This window comes from Colias eurytheme, chromosome 5, assembly GCF_061535395.1.
Source record: "Colias eurytheme isolate Ceu_HAF_F1 chromosome 5, ilColEury1 Martin Lab GWU primary, whole genome shotgun sequence".
Lineage (NCBI taxonomy): Eukaryota > Metazoa > Arthropoda > Insecta > Lepidoptera > Pieridae > Colias > Colias eurytheme.
This window is the reverse complement of record NC_142984.1, coordinates 1,718,170-1,739,825: the sequence shown is the minus strand read 5'-3', so window position 1 is coordinate 1,739,825 and position 21,656 is coordinate 1,718,170. Positions and strand designations below refer to the sequence as shown.

The 21,656-nt window shown below is 34.0% G+C and overlaps 5 protein-coding genes and 1 long non-coding RNA gene across 6 annotated transcripts in view; 3 read left to right on the top strand and 3 right to left on the bottom strand.

Annotated features, from left to right (window-relative positions):
- Positions 1-803, top strand: part of LOC149908292 (potassium/sodium hyperpolarization-activated cyclic nucleotide-gated channel 2-like) — a 44,103-nt gene extending 43,300 nt beyond the window's left edge. The window contains exons 12-13 of the mRNA XM_090102189.1: positions 475-642; positions 683-803. Coding sequence (XP_089958315.1) covers positions 475-637 — 163 coding nt within the window. The 3' untranslated portion in view covers positions 638-642; positions 683-803. The remainder of the gene's footprint in view (positions 1-474; positions 643-682) is intronic.
- A 1,342-nt stretch (positions 804-2,145) lies between these two features.
- Positions 2,146-2,691, bottom strand: kud (oligosaccharyltransferase subunit 5 kud). The gene is made up of 2 exons (XM_090101712.1): positions 2,563-2,691; positions 2,146-2,491 (listed from the first exon to the last, which is right to left on the bottom strand). Exons 1-2 carry the CDS (start codon positions 2,566-2,568, stop codon positions 2,252-2,254), a joined length of 246 nt encoding a protein of 81 aa, XP_089957838.1. The 5' UTR covers positions 2,569-2,691; the 3' UTR covers positions 2,146-2,251.
- Positions 2,692-2,879: 188 nt separating this feature from the next.
- On the top strand, positions 2,880-3,925 carry LOC149908290 (uncharacterized). Its single transcript, XR_016456711.1, has 2 exons — positions 2,880-3,227; positions 3,628-3,925. It is a non-coding gene; the product is annotated as an uncharacterized LOC149908290 (long non-coding RNA).
- Positions 3,926-5,373: 1,448 nt separating this feature from the next.
- LOC149908289 (uncharacterized) lies at positions 5,374-9,756 on the top strand. The gene is made up of 3 exons (XM_090101711.1): positions 5,374-6,602; positions 6,870-7,106; positions 7,593-9,756. Exons 1-3 carry the CDS (start codon positions 5,540-5,542, stop codon positions 9,626-9,628), a joined length of 3,336 nt encoding a protein of 1,111 aa, XP_089957837.1. The 5' UTR covers positions 5,374-5,539; the 3' UTR covers positions 9,629-9,756.
- Positions 9,757-9,905: 149 nt separating this feature from the next.
- On the bottom strand, positions 9,906-10,857 carry LOC149908288 (uncharacterized). Its single transcript, XM_090102343.1, has 2 exons — positions 10,485-10,857; positions 9,906-10,270 (listed from the first exon to the last, which is right to left on the bottom strand). Exons 1-2 carry the CDS (start codon positions 10,714-10,716, stop codon positions 9,906-9,908), a joined length of 597 nt encoding a protein of 198 aa, XP_089958469.1. The 5' UTR covers positions 10,717-10,857.
- Positions 10,858-11,655: 798 nt separating this feature from the next.
- On the bottom strand, positions 11,656-21,613 carry LOC149908287 (uncharacterized). Its single transcript, XM_090101710.1, has 7 exons — positions 20,931-21,613; positions 18,466-18,593; positions 17,601-17,733; positions 16,380-16,547; positions 15,742-16,137; positions 14,923-15,562; positions 11,656-14,457 (listed from the first exon to the last, which is right to left on the bottom strand). Coding segments are annotated over exons 1-7 (1,758 nt in total). The 5' UTR covers positions 21,223-21,613; the 3' UTR covers positions 11,656-14,456.
- Between the last annotated feature and the right edge of the window lie 43 nt (positions 21,614-21,656).

Genomic DNA, 21,656 nt, shown 5'->3' with positions numbered 1-21,656 from the left:
TTATGTTTATCGATAACATCTTGGAATCCCTACTATTTTCAAGGTTATCTCATTGAATTTGTGGCTTGGCGTGGAGGGCACGGCGATGCGTTTTTGCTCTGGCGGTCAAAAGGTTAACGAAAACATGCTAAAGCAATTAGTATTGTAAGGCATAATATGATTGTATTAATGGTTGTTGAAGTGAAACTTCTTTATCGGGGTTGTAAAAAAATTTTGTGTAACATTTTTTCGTTACGCGTGACATTTTTCCGTTACGCGCCATCTTGTTCTTATCCTTACCATGCGTGATTCGACGTATTTCTGTCAAGTTGCACATAGTAATTATTTTTTGAAAAATAAGGTTATAAAGAAGTTTCACTTCTTACGTGTCTACACTAGTACACGCACACACTTTTTTTTTAGTAGCTAGGTCTCTTTTCAAATTTTCGTTTGTCGTATTATTTAAGTCGTCAATAATTTAAAAATCTATTTTAGGCAGTATCTCATGTCCAATAAAACAATCAGAGAGAGAATTGAAACACTCGCGTCTAAAAGGATGCATGAGAGTGTGGTGCAGGATGAGGAGTTCCGACACCGGCAAGAGAAGAAACGAGAAGAAAATATCTTCACACATCGCGACTTTACTAATAGTCAATAAATATTAAATATGATTTTTTTTCAAGCACTCCATAGATTCATAAATCATAGCACATGGATACCTTGAAAATTGAAAATATATTGTTTTTCTTTTTGTTCTAAGTTAGCCAGGGATGAAGATAATTCTGTTTTGTCATTTGGGATTTAAGAAATAAATGCAATATTTAGCAACTTAACTGTCCAATGAGTCGCATATGACTCACGGTGAACTTTTGGAATAAGTTCGTGAGTCACAAGTGACTCCTTTTTCAAGAATCTTTGGGGTATATTTTTGTTATGAACGTGGAGTGATATACTAAATATAATTACGTGAACGTGTGGCAAAAACCCTAACCTTCAAGAAATTGAAATAAATTTTCGCAAAAGTTTTATACATTGTCTGTGGTAGGTACTAAGGTAGGTAGGTGTGTGTATCCTATTTGTTCGAAATAAAACAAAAAATACAGTGAAAAGGAAAACGTTTTATTATGAAAAGTATGTTTGTAAGTATTATTAGGAGAACCAATAAATACATAATATTATGTTTTTCGTTGTAGCAATATAAACAAAATGCTTTTTTTCATGTTTTGCACTATGTGTGCACTTATTTAGGTTTTCGAGCCAACTGCCCTTGAATTTTTAATTTTTCATAGCAACCGGTACATCTCTTTCGAACTAACTTATTGTTTGTAGTATTACGCAGAATTTCTTGAACACTATGGCCAGGAGATGAACTAGAAACTGGAGATCTGGGAGTCAGAGAAAGCGAAAGTCTTTGAGGCACGTTATTTTCTGTAGTTCTCGCTGCTAGCCCTAGAAAATGTCGAACTAAATGTTCTTGTACTTGCAAAACAGACAATTTAGGACATCCTGATTCCAAATCATTGTAAATGCACCTAGCATTTATTACAGCAACTTGAAATAAAATATCAACAGCGATTTTTTTTGTACCAAGTTAGGCTTTTGCGTAAAGGAGAGTGAAAGGATGCTAGTTGGTCCGAAATATCTATACCTTTTGCTTCATTATAGTCTATTATAACGTCGGGTTCATCAAATTCGGTTCGTCGGGTCATCAATCAAGTTTTATTGTCTATACTTGATGTGTACACATATGACTCATTGAACTTGGAAAAAAAAATCTTTTATCCCACGCTCATGCTCATATATGAGGCATAAATATAAATTGAATAAAATACATAAAAACAATAACTATTTTCATAAAATATAATTTATTAAGACAATGTGAATGTTTTTTACCCTAATAGAAAGAAAATACTGATGGACGTGGGCTAGTGTTATTTTGTATTGTATGGGGACAGTTAAGTTGTTAAAGTTTTCATTTTTTATTTAATAATAATCAGGGTTACCTACCTGGTTTAAAACAAAAACAACAAAAAATTTTGTTTGTTGAAAAACAAATCAATTAAGAAATGCTGAAATGGTTGCACTTATGTTTTTATTATAAGAATATACAGTAAGATATCCCTTGGAGTGATTTACTATTAGAGGAGTGTAAAAACATAAACAACATCTTGGATAATAATTTTTAATTAAACTTACAAAAATAATACAGATTTACATACAAATCATTGGAAATTTTATCATTAATAAATGCATGTATCTTATCGACTATAAGCTAAACATATATGCCCACCCAAAGTAATAGAAACAGTATGCCAAAACCGGAGAAAAGAGACGCGACCAGTGATAAAAGGAGCTCCTTGAAGAGATCTCTTGAGTTCTTTGTGCTCGTAACTTCATACACGAAGAACCACGCAGTGAAGAATATACCAATACTCAACAGCAAAAGTGTAAGGTGAGGAAACACTGCCGGGTTGATTGGCGATACATGGCGAACCATTGACTCGATTTCCAACTAAAACATATAAAACAAATTAAGTCTTATGAACATAAATAAAAATTTCATTGAGTTTTCATAAAACTTACACTCATTTTGCTAAATTATCACAATAAATCACCGGTCGGTAACCAAAAAACTCCAGAAAACGTAGCTTTGTTAATGTCAAAGTCATGAAACAAAACAGAACACGTCAGTCAATAATGATTGACTTTCGGGAACCGTGTGGCCACATAAAAAATATTTTATAATCCTGTAAAGGTTAAATTGAATATTATGATTTACTATCCTCAAATATCCTACCTTTAAGCTCTATTAAATGCCCGATAACATCATGGTTGAAATCTAGATAATCATCAGATATTACTTGAAATCTAAATTCGTATTTTTCTTGCCAAAACGTAGAGTGAGAATGAACCATAGAGGAGGCACTAAAATGACAAGGAATGCGTGAGAGAAATACACTTATGACTATAAAGCTAAGAGCAAGAGAGACAGAAACATTGTTTTTTGTTTCTCTCATGTTATGCGATTTCTTTTGTTGGGGACAAAGGCAGTTTGTCCCAAACAAGCGGCTACAGTCCATTGTTTTGCTAGTTTTCTGTTTTTTCTCGCTGTTAAGTGACTTCAAAGTTTAATAAACGTTGACAGTGATCTGTTTTAATCCGACTTTAAGTGAAAATATGGTGCGTTGTAGTGTGATTGGTTGTAAAAATCGGCCGGAACGAAGATTACCAAATATTACCTTTCACACGTAAGTAAACTTATTTGAAGTATATTGTTTTATAGAACTGGATATAGTTGATACATTTTCATTAACTCTAATGTGAAATTATCTACAAATATATAATATTTTCATCGAAATAGACGTAAACATTTTTTTGTGTTATCCGACTAAATTACGAAGTGTTCTTGTTGTTCAGGACGCCATTTGTTTTTACGTAGTTTCAAATTTATGGTATAATCATGTGATTAACATTAGGGATACCAGTACAGGGTAAAATTTTCCCCAAAATCGTGAAATGTTTTTTTAATATTAAATGTTAATGTTTGTGTAAAGTTTGTTACACGGTTCGGTTTTCCGGTTCAGCTTTCCTCATTTGCATTGGTTTAAGTATTTTTTTTTTCAATGTCGGTTTTTTTGTATATTCCAGGTTACGATGCACATCATAACGCTGAAGACTGCGAAGCTGGCCCTTCCACACGAGCTGCAGCTGCCACTGAAGGCAGCGAGGACCCTGCCCCGTCAGGAGAGGCGGTGTTGGAGTAAAATCCGGAAGGCCACCCCCCGCGCCTTCCTCACCGAGGTGCGGCGCGCCTTTATAAGAACGAACGAGCGGCGGAGTCGTCCATTTTCGTCTGCTACTCGCGCGCACATTATCGCGGACCCTCTGCCCATTTATTTCTACCGTCATTTTGCTGTTCATTTTCAAATAAATGTATTTCGTTTAATTTGCTTTTAATTTGAACTATTTCCAGTACGTTTTTATTAGACTACATTTACGGCTGTATCTTCTAATTGCGTTGACATAGAAATTTGATTTTATTACTGCTTAAAGGTATAATAGACCTAAGTTTTTGATGTGAATATCAATTATTGAATACCTACATTACATTTGCGTTCATGAGTAAAGGGGTTATAAGATTAATTTTTTTTTTTATATAATGTAATAAAAAATTCATGTTTTTCGTAATTATTCCCGTATCTGTTTTATAAGATATTATTCTGTCTTCTGATTCAAATTCAATTTGAATCTGAATCAGAAGAAATAGCAATTAAAACCGCATATTCTGAAACTAGCAACTACTTGCAAGGGAATCACAACCTACAAGGTACTCCCCACGTCCTATAGCACAGACAAAGAAAAAATTGCTACAAGCAACATTTAAAGATACAACATAATAAAACAATTAGGTTTGTTCGAAGCCCTCGGTGCGCGAGTCCGACTCGCACTTGACCTTTTTTGTCCTAATTTTACTGTATTTTCTATTATTATTTACCATTGATTGAAATGATATCTAAACTTTAGCCTTGTTTTTTTATAAAAAATATATGAACTGGGATATTTCGATATTTGTGGTTAATTGCGAGAAGTGTAAAAGCAAAAGTTGTAATAAATATTTTAAATACCTACAACTTTACCATTAAACTTTATTCCGCAGTTATAGTTTTTTTAATCCCGATCTCAGATCGATCGTAAATAACTTTTCCTCTAATTTTTGTTACCTATATTCTCTTCCGTTTGAAATTGATTTCATTGTTCTATAATATTACTTTTATGTTTCAAAAGTTAATAAAAAATCATGTTGAACAATATTACTTTGTTAATTTCAAAAGTTAATATTAAATTAGTGGTCCACTTAGGTCGTGCACATGGCCCAGGGGGGGGCATGGCCCATGACCCCCATGACCCCCCCCCCTGGATCCGCGCTTGTACCGGCCGGCCGCCCGGCTATATATTTTATACCCGTGCGAAGCCGGAGCGGGCCGCTATGTTTTTATATACAACGTTCACAGTTTTTCTGTAGTGTATTTACTATTTAGTATCAGCATTGCACCCGTGCGAAGCCGGGGCGGGTCGCTAGTTAAGTTAATAAATAACAAAATCTTTTCAAATCTGTCTTTTTCTTCATAAACCTATCTTACAAAAAAATACCCAAACATTTATAGATATTTTGCCAGTTTTTCGGATAAAAAGTTTTTGTAATAGTTGGCAACATTGACGTAAGGATTCGCCATCTCGTTCGGGTATACGCCGATGTCGTCTCTAGTACATTCTCCCTCTACGCCAAAACGTAGAGTGAGAATGAACCATGCCAAAATAATTATAAAATGGCATATTTTGTAATTTTGACATAACAACTTTAGACAATAAAGACATATGTCAAAACGTCAATATCTCAAGAGACAAGAAGAACGAAAATAAAAAATACTATTTTTGTTTTTATTTAAAATTGTATGCCTTTTCATGTTTCATGTGGTATGCTTTAATCATAATAGTTGCTCATGAGAAAATTTTATAATTATCATTTATTTTATCATATGTTTAACATTGAACCTATAAAATGGAATCCAAACCTAAAGAAAAAGTGATGTCCTATGAGGAGAAATCTGTAGGGTCCACTCCATTTTTTAAGTGCGAAGCATGCCCATACATGGCCCTAGCTGAAGACGACATTAAATTTCATTTATTCACCGTCCATCCCGATTTAGCGAAAAGCAATGGTCTCGCAGATAATATTCAAATTCATTGCCCTGGTTGCACTAATGTGTTCGATGCAGAAGAGACCTTGAGAACGCACTTACGAAATCATCATAAAATGGGTATTAAAGATGTCAAAAAGATGATAAAAAGCCTCGTTCAAATTGCATTAAAGAATGCAAAATTGAGAAAAGAAGCCCCAGAGAGTGTACCTCCAGCCAGGCAAGACGTAGCCGATGTAAGAATCCCACAAGTGATTGAAATAGTTCCTGATATATCAAACACAAACAGTGAACAATTACCCAAAGGTGTTGCATTTATATCTGTAGATGAGCTAAACAAAATGAGCGCTCCTAATTTCGAAACAATAGACCCTAAAGAAGTTATACAAGAGGCCAGTATAAATATTGTATACACAAATGATATATCAACACAATATGTTAATGTTTCACAATCAAATATATCAAATTCTCCTTGTAATGTGATTCAAGTATCGAGTGTGACTCCCGATTTGATATCATCAATACAACCATGTGTAAATATGTCAGAAAGCTTATCGCCATCAAAAAAAGATGAACAAACTCAGATCACAGATGAAACAATGCCTTATAAATATAAGGGAAGGAGTGTGACCATGAATCCAGAGGAAAATGGTACATTATGCTCAGTAAACAAATGTTATTTACGTTTGAAAGATCCAAATAACTTGTCTTATCATAAGAAATGTCACCAGAATGGTAAGCTACAATGTCCTGAGTGTGGGAAAGTCTTTCTGACTGTGGACCAGTGTCACACGCACTTGTGGAAGATACATGATATTGATGTAGAATTGCCCACCTGTGTGGTGTGTGGTTATAAAACATTCCAGAGGCACAGACTGCTGAATATTCATATGAAATGCCATGAGAATTTGAAGGGACATATATGTAAGTATGTTTTTATATTAAGAACTAGTGGTCCGCCCCGGCTTCGCCCGTGGTACATATTTAGTACCCTATGTCGGTCTCCTGGCTCTAAAATACCTCCCTGCCAATTTTCAGCTAAATCGGTTCAGCCGTTCTTGAGTTATAAGTGGAGTAACACGACTTTCTTTTATATGTATAGATATGATTCAAAGATTGTCTAATTTGACAAATTGTTATAGTGCAAGTTTACTTAATTATTAAAATAAATAATATGTCATTTAATTCCAGGTTCATTGTGTTCCAAATCATTTAAAAACATGAACCAACTGACGAAACATCGGCAGCTCCACAAAGCAGACAATACATATGAATGTCACATTTGTAAGAGACAGTTCCACAGCCAGCCTCGACTGAAGTCACATATAGCAGCCGTTCATGATAAATTGAAGCCCTTTAAGTGCTGCCATTGTGACTATACCGCAGCTAGAAAAGAGGAACTGAAATTGCATTTACGATCACATACAGGTACAAATTGGAGCTTGATTCAATATTAATAACTATCCGCGCCCCGCGGTTTCACCCGCCCGGTGTTATATAGCCTATAGTCTTCCTCGGTAAAGGGCTATCTAACACCAAAATAATTTTTCTAATCGGACCAGTAGTTCCTGAGATTAGCGCGTTCAAACTAACAAACAAACTCTTCAGCTTTATAATATTAGTATGGATAATACCAACATCTTTTGCAGTTATGATACGTTTTTATTATTGCTCAGATACATCAAACTCAAAACTTCTTTTAGATACACTTTCTTTTGAATAATAAATATTACCTACATAGGAATTTGTTTAGATAGTCTCCATTACAATCTCTTCGTTTTAGATTTACACCACTAGAAAACGAATCCAATAAATTATGTTTAGACATTGTTGCATTCTACACGAGGCAATTTCATTAAAAGTGATTTGAAATATGAATTATCAAATTTTTATTATAAAATATATTTTTTACAGGCGATAAACCGTACGCATGTGATCAATGCAGTTACCGTGCCGCGGATCACAACTCCATGCGCAGACACAAGAAGGTGCACTCAAAAGATGTTGTATATAAATGTAAATACTGCCCATACAGTTCCATTCAATCCACTGTATTCACTTCTCACATGATATCCAAACACCCCAATATAAACTCTAATGATATCCACTACTGCTCATATTGCACATTCAAATCTATCAATGAAGAAAAATATTTAATGCATCTCACAACACATAGAGATAAAGAAGATATTCAAATGCTATGCAATGTCGAATTAACGAAAAATAAAAATAAACCCTCTTGGACGATACCTACTGATGGTTCGGAAAAAACTGACAAAGAAGACGTAGATAAAGATATAAGTATAGATAAAAATAAAGAGTCTAGTCCCAAAACTGTAAATAAAATACCGATAGAAGTGTATGATTGTGATAGCCTACCCGAAACACTGCCACAGGAATATCCCAAAAATTATTGTACCACATCATCAAATTCGGATCAGTCCTCGAATTTCAACAGCCAGGACATGGTCACAGATCTTAGCAAAGACGACAATAATTCAGATTGTCTAATATCAGAAAGCTCGAACGATACTATGTTAGATCGACACCAATATAATCCACAACATTCATTGCAAATAACATATGACACAACACAGTCAAATTTACACTATCTCAATACTTCAGCGACAATGGAACAAACGTTACTTCAAACGGCCAACGTAGATACGCTCACTAAAAGTCACTCCCCAATCGTCAACAGCATAAGCAATAATATTATGGCCAACTTCCCCATAAGATTACCTCCCGCACCGATATCTTTGCGAAATAATATAACTTTGAAACCTGTTGACAAATTATCGCTTCCAATGTCAAAAGTTACGGGACCAATCATAAAACCTACTCAAATTCTACCAGTGCCCTCATCTAGTCATTCACCAATAAATATCACACACGACAACGATGGTGTTCCCAGAAAGAAAGCGAAGATATCGGTTAAGAGCAATCTTATTCTTAAGGGACCAGATCAAGTGAATATGTTCCATTCCCAACAAAAAATGGCATTTAAACAGTTAGAGGACAACGAGAGATATGGCTTAGGTGGTCCTGTAACATTCAACAATTTAATAACGACACAATTCATGCAACTACCCCCAGAACCCGTTTTAAGCGAATCTCCCAATACTATAATGACGTATGCACAAGAGAACATGCTCGGTGACTCGGCTACGACACCGGTTGACTCTGAAATGACAGACGACCCACAAATATTTTCATTTAACCAACAAATGAATGTCAGCTCCATGACAATGCTCCCACCACCACAGAAAATCCAAACAAATGATCCTAGTTACATCAAATTAGAAGCGACTATCAAACAAAACACTCAGTCGCCAAGTCTAGAAAAAATGTGCAATGCCAACTTACTAAACAACCAAGCTCTAAGTAGAGAATATAAAGCATCCCCACCATTAGAAGACATTCATAAAAATATGAGCGAAATAAAGAACGAAGTAAAATCCGATGCATTTTACACGATACCTCTAAATAACTCAACTTCTAATCCGCCTTTAATCGATCAGTACTTAATAGACAATATAATTCCGGAACAATATCCAGCACATATGGATTTGTCTGCGGTAGTCATGCCCGAATTATCCGACCACCAGAATGACGTCATAGAAATTGACGATAATTCAGACGACAACAAGCTGTTACCTCGTTTCGACATGAATTTCCCCTTAGAATCTCTATACTTGATGCAAAATGACTTTCACTTTTTAGAAAATGATATTCAAATGAACAACAGTTCAGAAATAGTAAATGAAATGAATAGAATGGTAGCAGAAGTGCCTATTATTAACCAAAAGGAAAACTTAGATATGACGTCTAATGAGCTTAGTAGTGATTTTCCCAATTATATCCAGGGAAAGAAGGATCCCATGATGAACACTTCGGTTAGACCGACAAATAAAATAAATGTAAAAAATATAGAACTAATGAAAAATTAACTTGTATATAAGTGTTATGTTTATAAATAAAATAAATCAAAATGTATATAGAGTGAAGTCTATTCTGTTGTAGAATTAATAGTATTTTAAAATAAGTTGAACAATAAAAGACTGCTGTTTTGTTTATATATTATGGTGTTTCTATTTATTTAGTAAAGACCTAGACCAGCATAAATGTATGGTAATTTCAATAGTTTGATAGGTCTGAAACCTGTGTAGTCTACTTTAAACTAAGAACGATTTTCTATAACAAAAAAGACATTCTATATTTCGTATTTTATATTTTCGTTTTACAATAAATAGCGATGAAATCTTTACTATCACGAACCTCCTGTGCTGCATACAATTTCCATTTGGCACCTATATCTCCAAATGGTTTCGGATTTGTATGCACGCCATCTTTATCCGGCCCAATTATAATCAGAACATTACCGGAGAAATATTCCAAGTAATTCCTAAACGCATTTCCATCATTAAAATAACAAAATAATAAGGCGGTGTCCACACAATTTTTCAGAACTTGAATTGTATTGCTGTCTTTCTCTAACACAGGCGATGTGATATGGAGATCGATAAAAGTGGGCGGGGCGTATTTACATTTCCACCATGTGCCATCTACTTCTATTCCGGAAACTGGGATTCCTGAAAATAAAAACAATACCAAAAAATTGAAAACTTACTTTATACCCTGAACAATCATGAAATATACCCAACAGAGCTGAACCAAACCTATTTTAAAATAAGAACCAAATATTACACCTGTAGGTAGGTATAGTAGGTAGGTAGGTAGGTAGTAGGTATCATACATTTTTTAAAATTATCATTATTTGTAATCGTAGATTGTTAAAAACCTTACCAGTAGCACGATCAATCATCCACTCTAACAGGCCACTTCCACAACCAACACTCAATATGTTTCTACACTTGAGCTCCGTTAAATTGCATTTTATAAATTCAAAATTTTCTTCACTTGGATACACCCATAATAATTTATTTCTCTCTGGATAATTGTGATACTTTTGCGCTATAGTCTTCCAATCTCCTCTTTTATGTAAGTCCAGAACTTCATTCACAAAATTGTCTTCCATGTTCTTTTTTACTTAAAAATGGTAAGGTTGAAGACGTCTTTATCGTTTTTAGATTACAAGATAAGAATATTATAATTAAATGCAAAAAGAATCACGTGTTCTTAGCATTGACACTGAACGGTGTACACTACACCTTGACGAAACGCGGGCGTCCGACTACCGATAGTGATAAATAGCTATACAGGTATGGACTAGTTATATTAATTCGTGCATTGCAATACACTATATACGGCGAAAAAGAATAAGAGGACACTATTACTGAATGGCATTAGTATCCTTATCCGTGCATAGTGGTAACTGGTAAGTAAAGGGAAGGTCTTTAAGCAAAACGCTTGCACAAATAATTCATTAATAATGTATCAGTCCCTCAATTAATCAATCACATTCAGTGAACAAATTTTTGCAAGTATCGTTCTAGAACATTTTCACGAACGCTTACAACAAAAGTTTATAGTAGTGTCTATTAAAAACACAGAATGTAAGTGATTATATAAAAAACACTCCGGCCCTGTATTTCGCTATTGTAGCATTAAAGTTTGGCCACTCGCCAATATTGTTTTGCCGGCTGTTACTGTGAAATATATTTTAAATAAAATACAATTTTTATATTATACTGCGTGGTGTTCATTCGGATACTTAATAAAATGAAACTAAACTTTTAATTTAGATACATTCAATTCTAAAGTCTAATTTTTTTAAGAATAATGGGTTTTATTGTGTATTCACAATTCTGTCCCTTCTGAATCAAAAATGCATAAACAATAAATATATATTTGAATTATTGGCAGCAGAACTTCAACTCTCTTAAAAACATTACTGTGTTAAGTTACCAGATAAATTAATATATTACATCCTGACTGAACTTAACAACTTTTACATACCTATATGCCATCATTAACAACTACCTTTGAATAGGACACTTCAATTAAAATACAAAAGTAACTTAAACATGTTGCTTTATTTGTTTGACTTCATTACAATTGTATTTGTACGTTAATCCATAACGACAAATGAAATATAGTACAATAGTAACATATTGCTTTTGTGTGCGTTGACACATACAACGCGTATACTGGACACACACAGCTATAAAACTTCGTTTAAACAAGAGTTACAACTACATCAATAGAGTGAACAGGTATGTTATACATTAGCTCACTTGGATATAATTTATACAAAAATAAAAATTAAATAGTTAAATTTCATATCAAATTTTCGTTATCAAGTTTATACAAATCAAAAATATAGTTCGTTTAATATTTCCAAAGAATGATTTCGTCGCGTGAGCGTTAGTCTTTATTCTGATAATCGACAATCAATTTTGAAATGTACTTAAATTAACCTTGAGATCATTACGTGTAAGAGATCACGATCTTCAGTCATGCATGGTGTAGTTCATGCTACAATCGAGCCCACTGCCGCACGAGGCAACCGAAAATAAGTAAAGTAGGTAGGGTATTGGGGGTTAACACTTTAATATGGAGTAATCCTATTAACCAATAGATAATCAGCATTTAAAAAGCAATTGACGGATAATCTTCTGAGTTTATAATCTAAAATGTAAATTCATTTGAAAAAATATTGCTTTTAATTGCAATTTCCTGGAATAAGTACATGAAATAACTAAATATGTATACTTATTGGAATCACCTCGTATGACAACAGGCTTATTTCATCCAAATTTAAAAGATAATCTTTTATAAATAAAATTGTGACTATTTCGTTAAATAAGCCGTATAATATTATGTAACTTGGACTCCTACATGCCAAATGCCAATACATGGTAACATTCAATTGGTAAAAATTGCAATATACCTATAAGAATTTATATCCAAATTTGCCGAAGAGATCAAATAATTTGGCTCAATTTTTTTTAAATCTCACTCATTACGTATACATAGACAACAGATGAAGGCAAAGTGTACAGAATCATAGACAAAATTTACATAAAGTTTCACTTCTATAACTACTCGGTATATTCAAGCTGGGTCACTTGATCCACACCAAAAATTTCAATATGTACTTTACTTATCTACAAGACATTGTGATGCCTCTAGAAACCATAGAATATCCAGATGCATTTATTGGACACCGCGAGATGATCCAGAATTTATGAGTCTACCAATCTACAGTGTTCTACTATAATGCACCATAAGGAAAATTATCATTATAATATATTCCCTGAATTATTATCCTACATTTAACCCTTACATTAAAAGGATCATACTATGTTGTAATAATATGGCGACATCAAAACTTCATTGACTAATCACAAAGTTGTCTATGTATATTAATTAGCCAATGATATGAATCACATTACCCCACTGAAGCAGTCGGGTTATAGTGACAACTTACACCTACAAAGCGTCTTTGACGCACTTACAAACTAAACAATATATATTTATAAAATTGTTGACTTGATCCATCAAAACGCCACATACAAAACCATATAAAACTGTCCTTACATATCTTTACGAGTATAGAATATTTAGCTAAATATTCTTATTATAATATATTCTCTTATTTTTTTTAACATACACACAATGCCTCATATAACATAACTGTTATTTAAATAGTCAAATGAAAAATGTCAACTAGGCCGAACTATCTTTGAGATAGCATCATTTAAGTTTCCCATAAACCAAAAAAATATCCCTTAAAAAGTTTCGATGTTTTCAAAATCGACCTGTATCATTTAGGATAATATTCTCTACTCTTTCACACCAAAACCAGTCTTACCACTTAGCCACATAGGCACCAATCACTCCTTCACAGCAAACAACTGGCGTTTAACATATTAGATCTACATAGCATATTGAAACTTGAAATTAAACTATAAAAAATTCTCTTGATACAAGTTTCAAATGCAGCATTATACAGTTATTATGCTGAAATCGTAATTAATTTTTTACTTTAAAACATGCATGCTACAAAGCATACCTCTATGCGTGAAGTGTCATTTTGACAGTTCACAACACAAATATGTAGGATACAATATCATGTACATACTTCAATACCCTGTTCTTCTTTTAAATACTCATGCGTTTACACAGTATAGATTATTTATTACTCGAGCTTGACACCAAAGGAATAATGCGAAAGCAGAATTGGTATTTAAAAAAATATTGATTTACAATGACATTTCAATTTAAAAAATAATTAAGTATTTCATTTTAAAGTTAAAATTGTTTCTGCTTTGCCATGCATAAAATAAGTCACTTGCTTATATTTTAAGGCTTTCCTTTGTGTTTTAAATGTTTCAATACACTATATAGATCTCATGTACATTTATAAAATTATTTTAACAAAATTCGACAAGCATCACACTAAACATTGCATTTATGTATGTATAGCATCATTTTATTTTCTATATTTAGACACTTAATTTTTGAAAAACAATTGTAATAACTCAGGCCCCGGAATCACAGACACAATAGAAAATCTATTGTGTCGTGGACCGATCGGGCCGTTCGGGGCTCAATGGGTTAATAGTTTTAAAAACATTAATATTACACAGAGCCTAAACATATGTCTGTATTGCTTTAAAATATACATCAAGAGTCTAATAAAAATGATTACAACATTATCTTATTAGTTATTACATATTTTATATATTCAAATTAGGACAAAACAATGATAAGTTTTCTATCAGAATTAGAAATTAATTAAGGTGGTTAAAATATAAAATGAATAGATAGTAAGATACTTAGCAGTCCGTTTCTTCAGCCTTAACTTTACGATCTGTAAATGTAAAATAAAGAGATGAGATGTTATTATTTCCTGACATTATATATTATAGGGTTTTAACTTTAAATTTAAGTAAATTGAATGTTTAAAACTAATTAAAAACAACTATATGTAATAGTTGCACACTATGGAATGTATTACATTATATTTTTAAAGTGAAACTTCTTTATCGGGGTTGGAAAAAAATTTAGTGTAACATTTTTTCGTTACGCGGGACATTTTTCCGTTACGCGCCATCTTTTTCTTATCCCTACCACGCGTGATTCGACGTATATCTGTAAAGTTGCATAAAAAAATTATTTTTTGAAAAATAAGGTCTTAAGGAAGTTTCACTTCTTACGTCCGTACACTAGTCCGCGAACACATCTTTTTTTTAGCCTTATGTGTTCCTAGATTTGAACTGAAACTTTTAAAAGAAGCAGAAAAACCAAGTGTAATTGACAACAGGCAATAACTTACCAATTGATATCCTGCTCCATCTTGCGCCTCCAGTGCATCTTCGGATTCTGTATGACTTCATTTGGCTCCTTATCAATTTTCTCATACAAAATCTTCTTGTAAATCTCCACATTTTTTATTGGCGCCATCGTCATACTGTCCGGCAAGAATCCTCGCTTGACGTTCTGAAACTTCTCTTGGTCAATCGGCGGGAGCGGTATAGTAGCTTTCCTAATTTTATGAACATACTCATTTTCCGGGCTTGGCACTTTTTTCACGACGTCCCAGTTCCGTTTCTCGACGATGACACTTTGCCGCGCGTTGTTCGCTTCTAGTATAGACAATTTGTCTATGACGTTTGACGTGACGTCATTATTTTTATCTGTGGTTACGCTGATGTGTTTTTGAATGACGTCTTGCGGTAATGGCGGGAGCGGGTTGAGAATCTCCAGTTTAGTTTTCTCGTATTTCTCGTAGGCTTCGCGGGAGATGTCTGTCTGTATGTCCGCAGCGCCGTTCGTCATCTTTTTGAGCTCAGTCTCGTCACAATCTACGGCTGTAGCGGGCACGTATTTAGGATGCGTGTTACGAATGTGCCTCTCTAGATTGTCTTTCCGTCTAAAACGGCGATCGCATAATTTACAGCGGTACGGCTTAGTATCTAAAAAGGTAATATTAAAAAAGTTCAGTATCAGGATCTAAACTTAAAATAATGGCACCAGAATGTGTCTTGATAGACTTTATATAAACTAAACATACTTTGGAATGAATAATGTTTTCTTTAGTGACGCTGGATTTGGTTTAAAATCACAAATATTAATTAATTCAACTGTATCTAACCTGTATGCACAGCGGCATGCCTCCTCATATCCTTCCTCGAGTGAAAAGCTTGCGGGCAGCGCGGACACTGATGCCGTCTGCGCAGTGGCATCGCCACAACAACACTGAGGCTCATACCGGTACCCGCAACCAATACCGTACTGGTACCCGAATCGGTTGCGCCACTCACACCGGTACCGACAACCGCAACGGTACCCGCATCGGCACCCACTACTACACCCGTCTTAGTGTCCATACCGGTATCTGCATTGATACCCGTATCGGTATCCATACCGGTACCCGTACCGGTGGCAACGATGCTGGTATCGGCGGGAGTGTTGTGCGTTTGCATGTGTAGCTCTGCCTCGAGACGGGTTTCACTTATGTGCCTGCATATACTGCACGACCACCGCTTCTCTGGATAGTTAGAAATGTTAATTTAATAATGGGTCATACTTTCATGGAATTTTTTTTTTCATTTTATTAAATGGTTATTCAATACCTATTGAAACTTCTAGATGTTGAATATACCGATTTTATTTACGACATAAGACGCGTTAAAAGTCAATAAAAAATAAACGTCAGAATTCGACAAATGGAGCAAATAAATTATTTCAATACATACATTACATCAGATACAATTTACAATATTATCATACTTTTATGTTTGTCCATGTGTTTTCTATAGTTAGAGCCGTCGCGTAACTTGGTTCCACATTCCTCACAAGTGTATGGCCTCACTTCCGTGTGAGTTAGGGTGTGTTTGCGGAGGGCGGTGGAGTTGTTGAACCCTTTATTGCATTGGGTGCACAAAAACATTTTCTCTTCTGAAAATATATGTATTTGTTTATTATTGCATGATGATAAAGATTTGGGAAAAAGTAAATAATTCAAAACTGTACACAGGCCATGTAACAGTTTGCCCTATTTCCCCTTTTTTTAACTGTTCTATTCTATTACCTAATATGTAATTGAATGTTGTTTAAGTACATATATAAATTTATAAAGAACTAGCGGTCCGCCCCGGCTTCGCCCGTGGTACATATTTACGTTTTCTCTACATAAGAACCATCCTCGTACTTCAAGGAATTTAATAAAAAAAGAATTATCGAAATCGGTTCAGCCGTTCTCAAGTTATGCGCTTACCAACACATTTTGGGATTCATTTTTATATATAAAGAATAGAAAAAATTCGATTACGAGGCGGGACTCGAACCCGCATCCTTTCGCGCCATTCCGGGGCGGATGCCTGACCAATTCAGCCACTCGTGACCCGCCAGAGCAATCGAATTTATTCTATTCTTGTGTTTGTTGTTTAAGTATTTATGGTTATTCGCTTTGTTAGTAACAGTCCCTAAAAATTATTAATTTGCGTTATTTAGTGGCCAATGGCCAATCATTGGCCATATTTTTTTCTATTCTTTAAATAATGCTCAAGACAAAACATCTATATATTCAAAATGAATTGTTAAATGTGTTAGTAAGCGCAAAACTCAAGAACTGATTTTGTTAATTATTTTTTTATAATATTCCTTGAAGTACGGGGTTGGCTCTTATGGAGAGAAAACGTCAACATGTACCACGGGCGAAGCCGCTAGAGCCTAGACCGCTAGTTATTGATAATCAACGCTTCCAATAATATAATATCAAAGGTAATAGGGCGTAGATGCGTTATACGCGCTCAGGAAGTGGCACCATAAATTCAGGTCAAATGACCAGACTTGAATATGTATGTCTCTTTTTTTTCGTATAGAAACTAGCGTGCCATCTCTTTTTCGGCTTTTAAATGTTAACGTTTGACATGTGCGTAACCGGGGCCATTTTTCGAACGATTACTTACATTTAACGCATCTACGCCTTTAATATTATATGCTACATACTAGTATGTTTCAGCTTGTGCCGCTTCAGTTTGGACATCTGTATGAAGCTCATGTTGCACACGTCGCACGAGTACGTCCGCTCGTTGCGATGTACCCGCATGTGATACTTATAGTGGGACTTTGATGCGAAACTCTGAAATTTTACAAAAATCATAAAAAATTTACCACTTACAAAGTTGATACAAGATTGTATGATATACAGGGTGTCCCACTGTTGGTATACTAAGCCCAAAGGAGGTTATAGATTTGCATACGCTATTTTTTTCAAGTAGATGAATTCTTAAAACTCTATGTGTACACCCATAACAAGCAACCCGCCCAACTTTGTCACCAGCACATGAGCTATCGTTTAATATTATGTTTTCATAGACAAAATGCTCACATTAGAGAAGCGGTATATACCGGCTGCGCGAAGCTAGAGAAGAAAACATGGATTTTCAGGAAAAATTTAGCAAAAAATTTTTGACGTAATTTTGTTGTTTAAGTATATTTTACGTGATCAGTGTATGCAAAACTACAAGTCCCTTCGCGCTTAGTATACCAATAGTGGGACTCCCTGTATAAAGCATAAGATATTGTTTTATATTGGAGATAAACAAAATTAAAACATTCGATCTGTAACAACTGTGCAAATGATTTGAGCCTATATAATATTCCGCATTAACGCAGATCACAATGCTTCACATTTGTAGATAGAAAACTTTAGTTAAGCTTTTGTTAATTAAATTCGGCCCCTGTTTGAATAATTTTTGATTAACTAAAGTTCACTGACTTCCCCCTTAACTGTCTTTCTGTAAGATGTATAATAAATAGTAAACAGACTGCAGTTAGGAGCATAAAAGCATAAAATAGTTTAATATCGTACCTTTTTACAATCCGGGCATTGAAAGGGCTTCCGCTGTCCATTACAATATGCATGATAAGACACATGCGTCCGAGAATTAAATTTCTTCTTGCACACTGTACAAATGTAGAACCTGCCTCCATTTGCATCTACAAAAGTAGTAAAAAAGTTTTTAGTATTAATATTCTATACGCTTAGCCACATAGTTTAACAAAATCTTGTATAATAAAGATTTTTTTACTTTTGTTTGGCAAATATACATTACTAGCTTTCCACCCGCGGCTTCGCCCGCTTTGTCTAAAACATAATAAATTATTTACTAAAACCTTCCTCTTGAATAACTCTATCTATTAAAAAAAAATGTGTGCGTGTACTAGTGTACACACGTAAGAAGTGAAACTTCTTTATGACCTTATTTTAAAAAAAATAATTTACTAAATGCAACTTTACAGAAATACGTCAATCACGCGTGGTAGGGATAAAAACAAGATGGCGCGTAACGGAAAAATGTTACACTAAATTTTTTTCCAACCCCGATAAAGAAGTTTCACTTCAAAAAACCGCATCAAAATCCGTTGCGTAGTTTTAAAGATTTAAGCATACATAGGGACATAGGGACAGAGAAAGCGACTTTGTTTTTTACATACTATGTAGTGATATAACACTTGTGTAAATATTTTCTAGCACACAATCTTTTCCAGCAATGGAAATTTACCAAATCCATTTCAATATAGTCCGGGATACATCGCCCATTTTTGCAAGTGATTACTATCAAGCTAATTTTTCGTGAGTAGCTTTATTTTGATGAGATGCCCAATAATTTCATGTACGAAACTCTCGATTGTGGTAGCTTACAGAGGTAACAAGGATAAAAATTTTTGATTTGACGGTTCTCAAATATTTATTACGCAATTTGTAGGACAATATGTCTGTTGAATTATATAAGTATTAAATAAGTGAAAATAAAAAAATCAGCTGGTTAGTAATCATTTATGATGACTTCGTTATCGATACACATTGGAAAGGGGGACTCTTTGATCAAACCATAGATTTTGTAGGACAAATATTTTTTCGAATAATTTAGATAATTATCTTGAGATTGAACAAAAAAAAACATTCAGTTAGTAATTAATATTTGAGAACCATCAAATCAAAATATTTTATCCTTGTTTCCTCTGGTAGCTACCACAATCGAGAGTTTTGTACATGAAATTATTGGGCATCTCATCAAAATAAAGCTACTCACGAAAAATTAGCTTGATAGTAATCACTTGCAAAAATGGGCGATGGATCCCGGACTAATAATAAAGTAATATAATCTCTAACTATGACTCACAATATCAACATTGAATTTTTTTTTCCAAAACAAACACATTATCATAATATTTATATATCGAAGGAAAACTTAATACTTTACACTGAGAGTGAGAATTTCTGCATTATACGTATTATATTAGGTTAATAATATATATTACAATATATATAAATCTTGTGTCACAATGTTTGACTGTGACAATGACTCCTAAACCACTTAACCGATTATAATAAAATTTGCACACCATGTGCAGTACGATCCAACTTGAGAGATAGGATAGTTTAAACATGTAGGTACCACGGGCGAAGCCAGGGCGGACCGCTAGTATTAATAATTTAATATATATATTAGGTTAATTTCAGTCTATTATTATAGTGATTAAGGTTTTATGTAAATTAAGACAATAGGTAACAGCAGAAATTAGAGAAACATCAACCCACTTTCATAATACTACTTTTTTAACAAAAAATTAAATAAACAAAATTTAAATGGGACCAACCCGCAGGTACTATCCCTCAAATATAAAATGAATGATCAAAATCAGTTGATCTACTCTAGTCAATAGTTCTTATTTGACAACTACAAAAATATGGTTAACTAGCGGTCCGCCCCGGCTTCGCCCGAGGTACATATTTCGCAATAAAAAGTAGCCTATGTCCTTTCTAGGGTATCAAAATATCTCCATACCAAATTTCATGCAAATTGGTTCAGTAGTTTAGGCGTGATTGAGTAACAGACAGACAGAGTTACTTTCGCATTTATAATATTAGTACGGATTTGTAATGTGTATTGTTGTAAAATGGGGGTAGAGTGCCAATAGAAAGGTCCGAATGGAAGAGATTGGAGGAGGCCTTTGCCAACTGGCAAATGGACTTGCAAAAATGGACAAAACCTACCATATGTAATACATACAAGTCTTCAAAAGTCTGATCAAAGGCTAATAATAATAATAATTGTTGTACAATATTCACTTCGGATATAGAAAACAATGTATGGCGGTGTTAATTGTCAATGGCATATCCATTAACTTCATAACTCTTAGCTAAAGACGCTTCATATGTTTTACAATTGGAATGCTATGACAAAGCTATAAATTGCAGACATATTATTGTGTGGTTATAGTTAACAACACTATAATTGAGTTTTATTATTATTCATTTTAACATCTTACCTGTTTCAACTTTTACGTGCGTTGTTTCTGGTTTAGTTTTCTTAGTTTCCTCTACTTCTGTTATTTGCACCTCCAATGGCAATTCTGTTTTAGCCTCTTCCTGGGAGGAGTTATTGACACTAGTATTCTCCTTCTGCACACCATTGCTTTCAGAACAAGCATTGCAACCAGACTTTTCTTGCAGCAGACAATTCATACACTTGACATGGCCACAACTTTCAGTGACCAGGCGATTATTTGTTTGGTTTATGCCGTTTTTGTTGTGGCAGTTAACACAAATTTGTGAGTTCATCGTGTAAAATGACTATGTAATAAAAATGAAAACCAGCACATAAATAAACATAATTCGGTTATTGTTGGACAGTTCACCAGAAACTCATAGAAATTTAAAGTTCTTATATGCGGATATACATGGATTATTCATTGTTTAGATATTAAAGATAATTGTATGAATATGCCTATTGGGATAGAAGCAAAAGATACACAAATTGAGATGCCAAAATTTCAATCAAACACATGACATTATTTTGTAATAATTATAAATTTATATATGCACAAACACATGAGTTTATTAATAAATTATGTCTTTAATTTTTTTCTAAATTTATTTTACTTGTAAATGCAGATTTATGGTATAAATACTTGAAAACTTCACAAGAGCGAGCTTGCAAGACACACAGCAAGACATATTTTCAATTTTGGACGCCAAGTGACATTTCAACGTTC

Coding starts and splice junctions, on each gene's coding strand:
- LOC149908289 (XM_090101711.1), top strand. CDS start 5,540: ATGGAATCCAAACCTAAAGAAAAAGTGATGTCCTATGAGGAGAAATCT. Junction 6,603..6,869: donor GAATTTGAAGGGACATATAT/GTAAGTATGTTT, acceptor ATTTAATTCCAG/GTTCATTGTGTTCCAAATCA. Junction 7,107..7,592: donor GCATTTACGATCACATACAG/GTACAAATTGGA, acceptor TATTTTTTACAG/GCGATAAACCGTACGCATGT.
- LOC149908288 (XM_090102343.1), bottom strand. CDS start 10,716: ATGGAAGACAATTTTGTGAATGAAGTTCTGGACTTACATAAAAGAGGA. Junction 10,271..10,484: donor GATGATTGATCGTGCTACTG/GTAAGGTTTTTA, acceptor TTTTATTTTCAG/GAATCCCAGTTTCCGGAATA.
- LOC149908287 (XM_090101710.1), bottom strand. CDS start 21,222: ATGAACTCACAAATTTGTGTTAACTGCCACAACAAAAACGGCATAAAC. Junction 17,734..18,465: donor AATGCCCGGATTGTAAAAAG/GTACGATATTAA, acceptor GTAAAATTTCAG/AGTTTCGCATCAAAGTCCCA. Junction 16,138..16,379: donor ACACATGGACAAACATAAAA/GTATGATAATAT, acceptor CTAACTATCCAG/AGAAGCGGTGGTCGTGCAGT.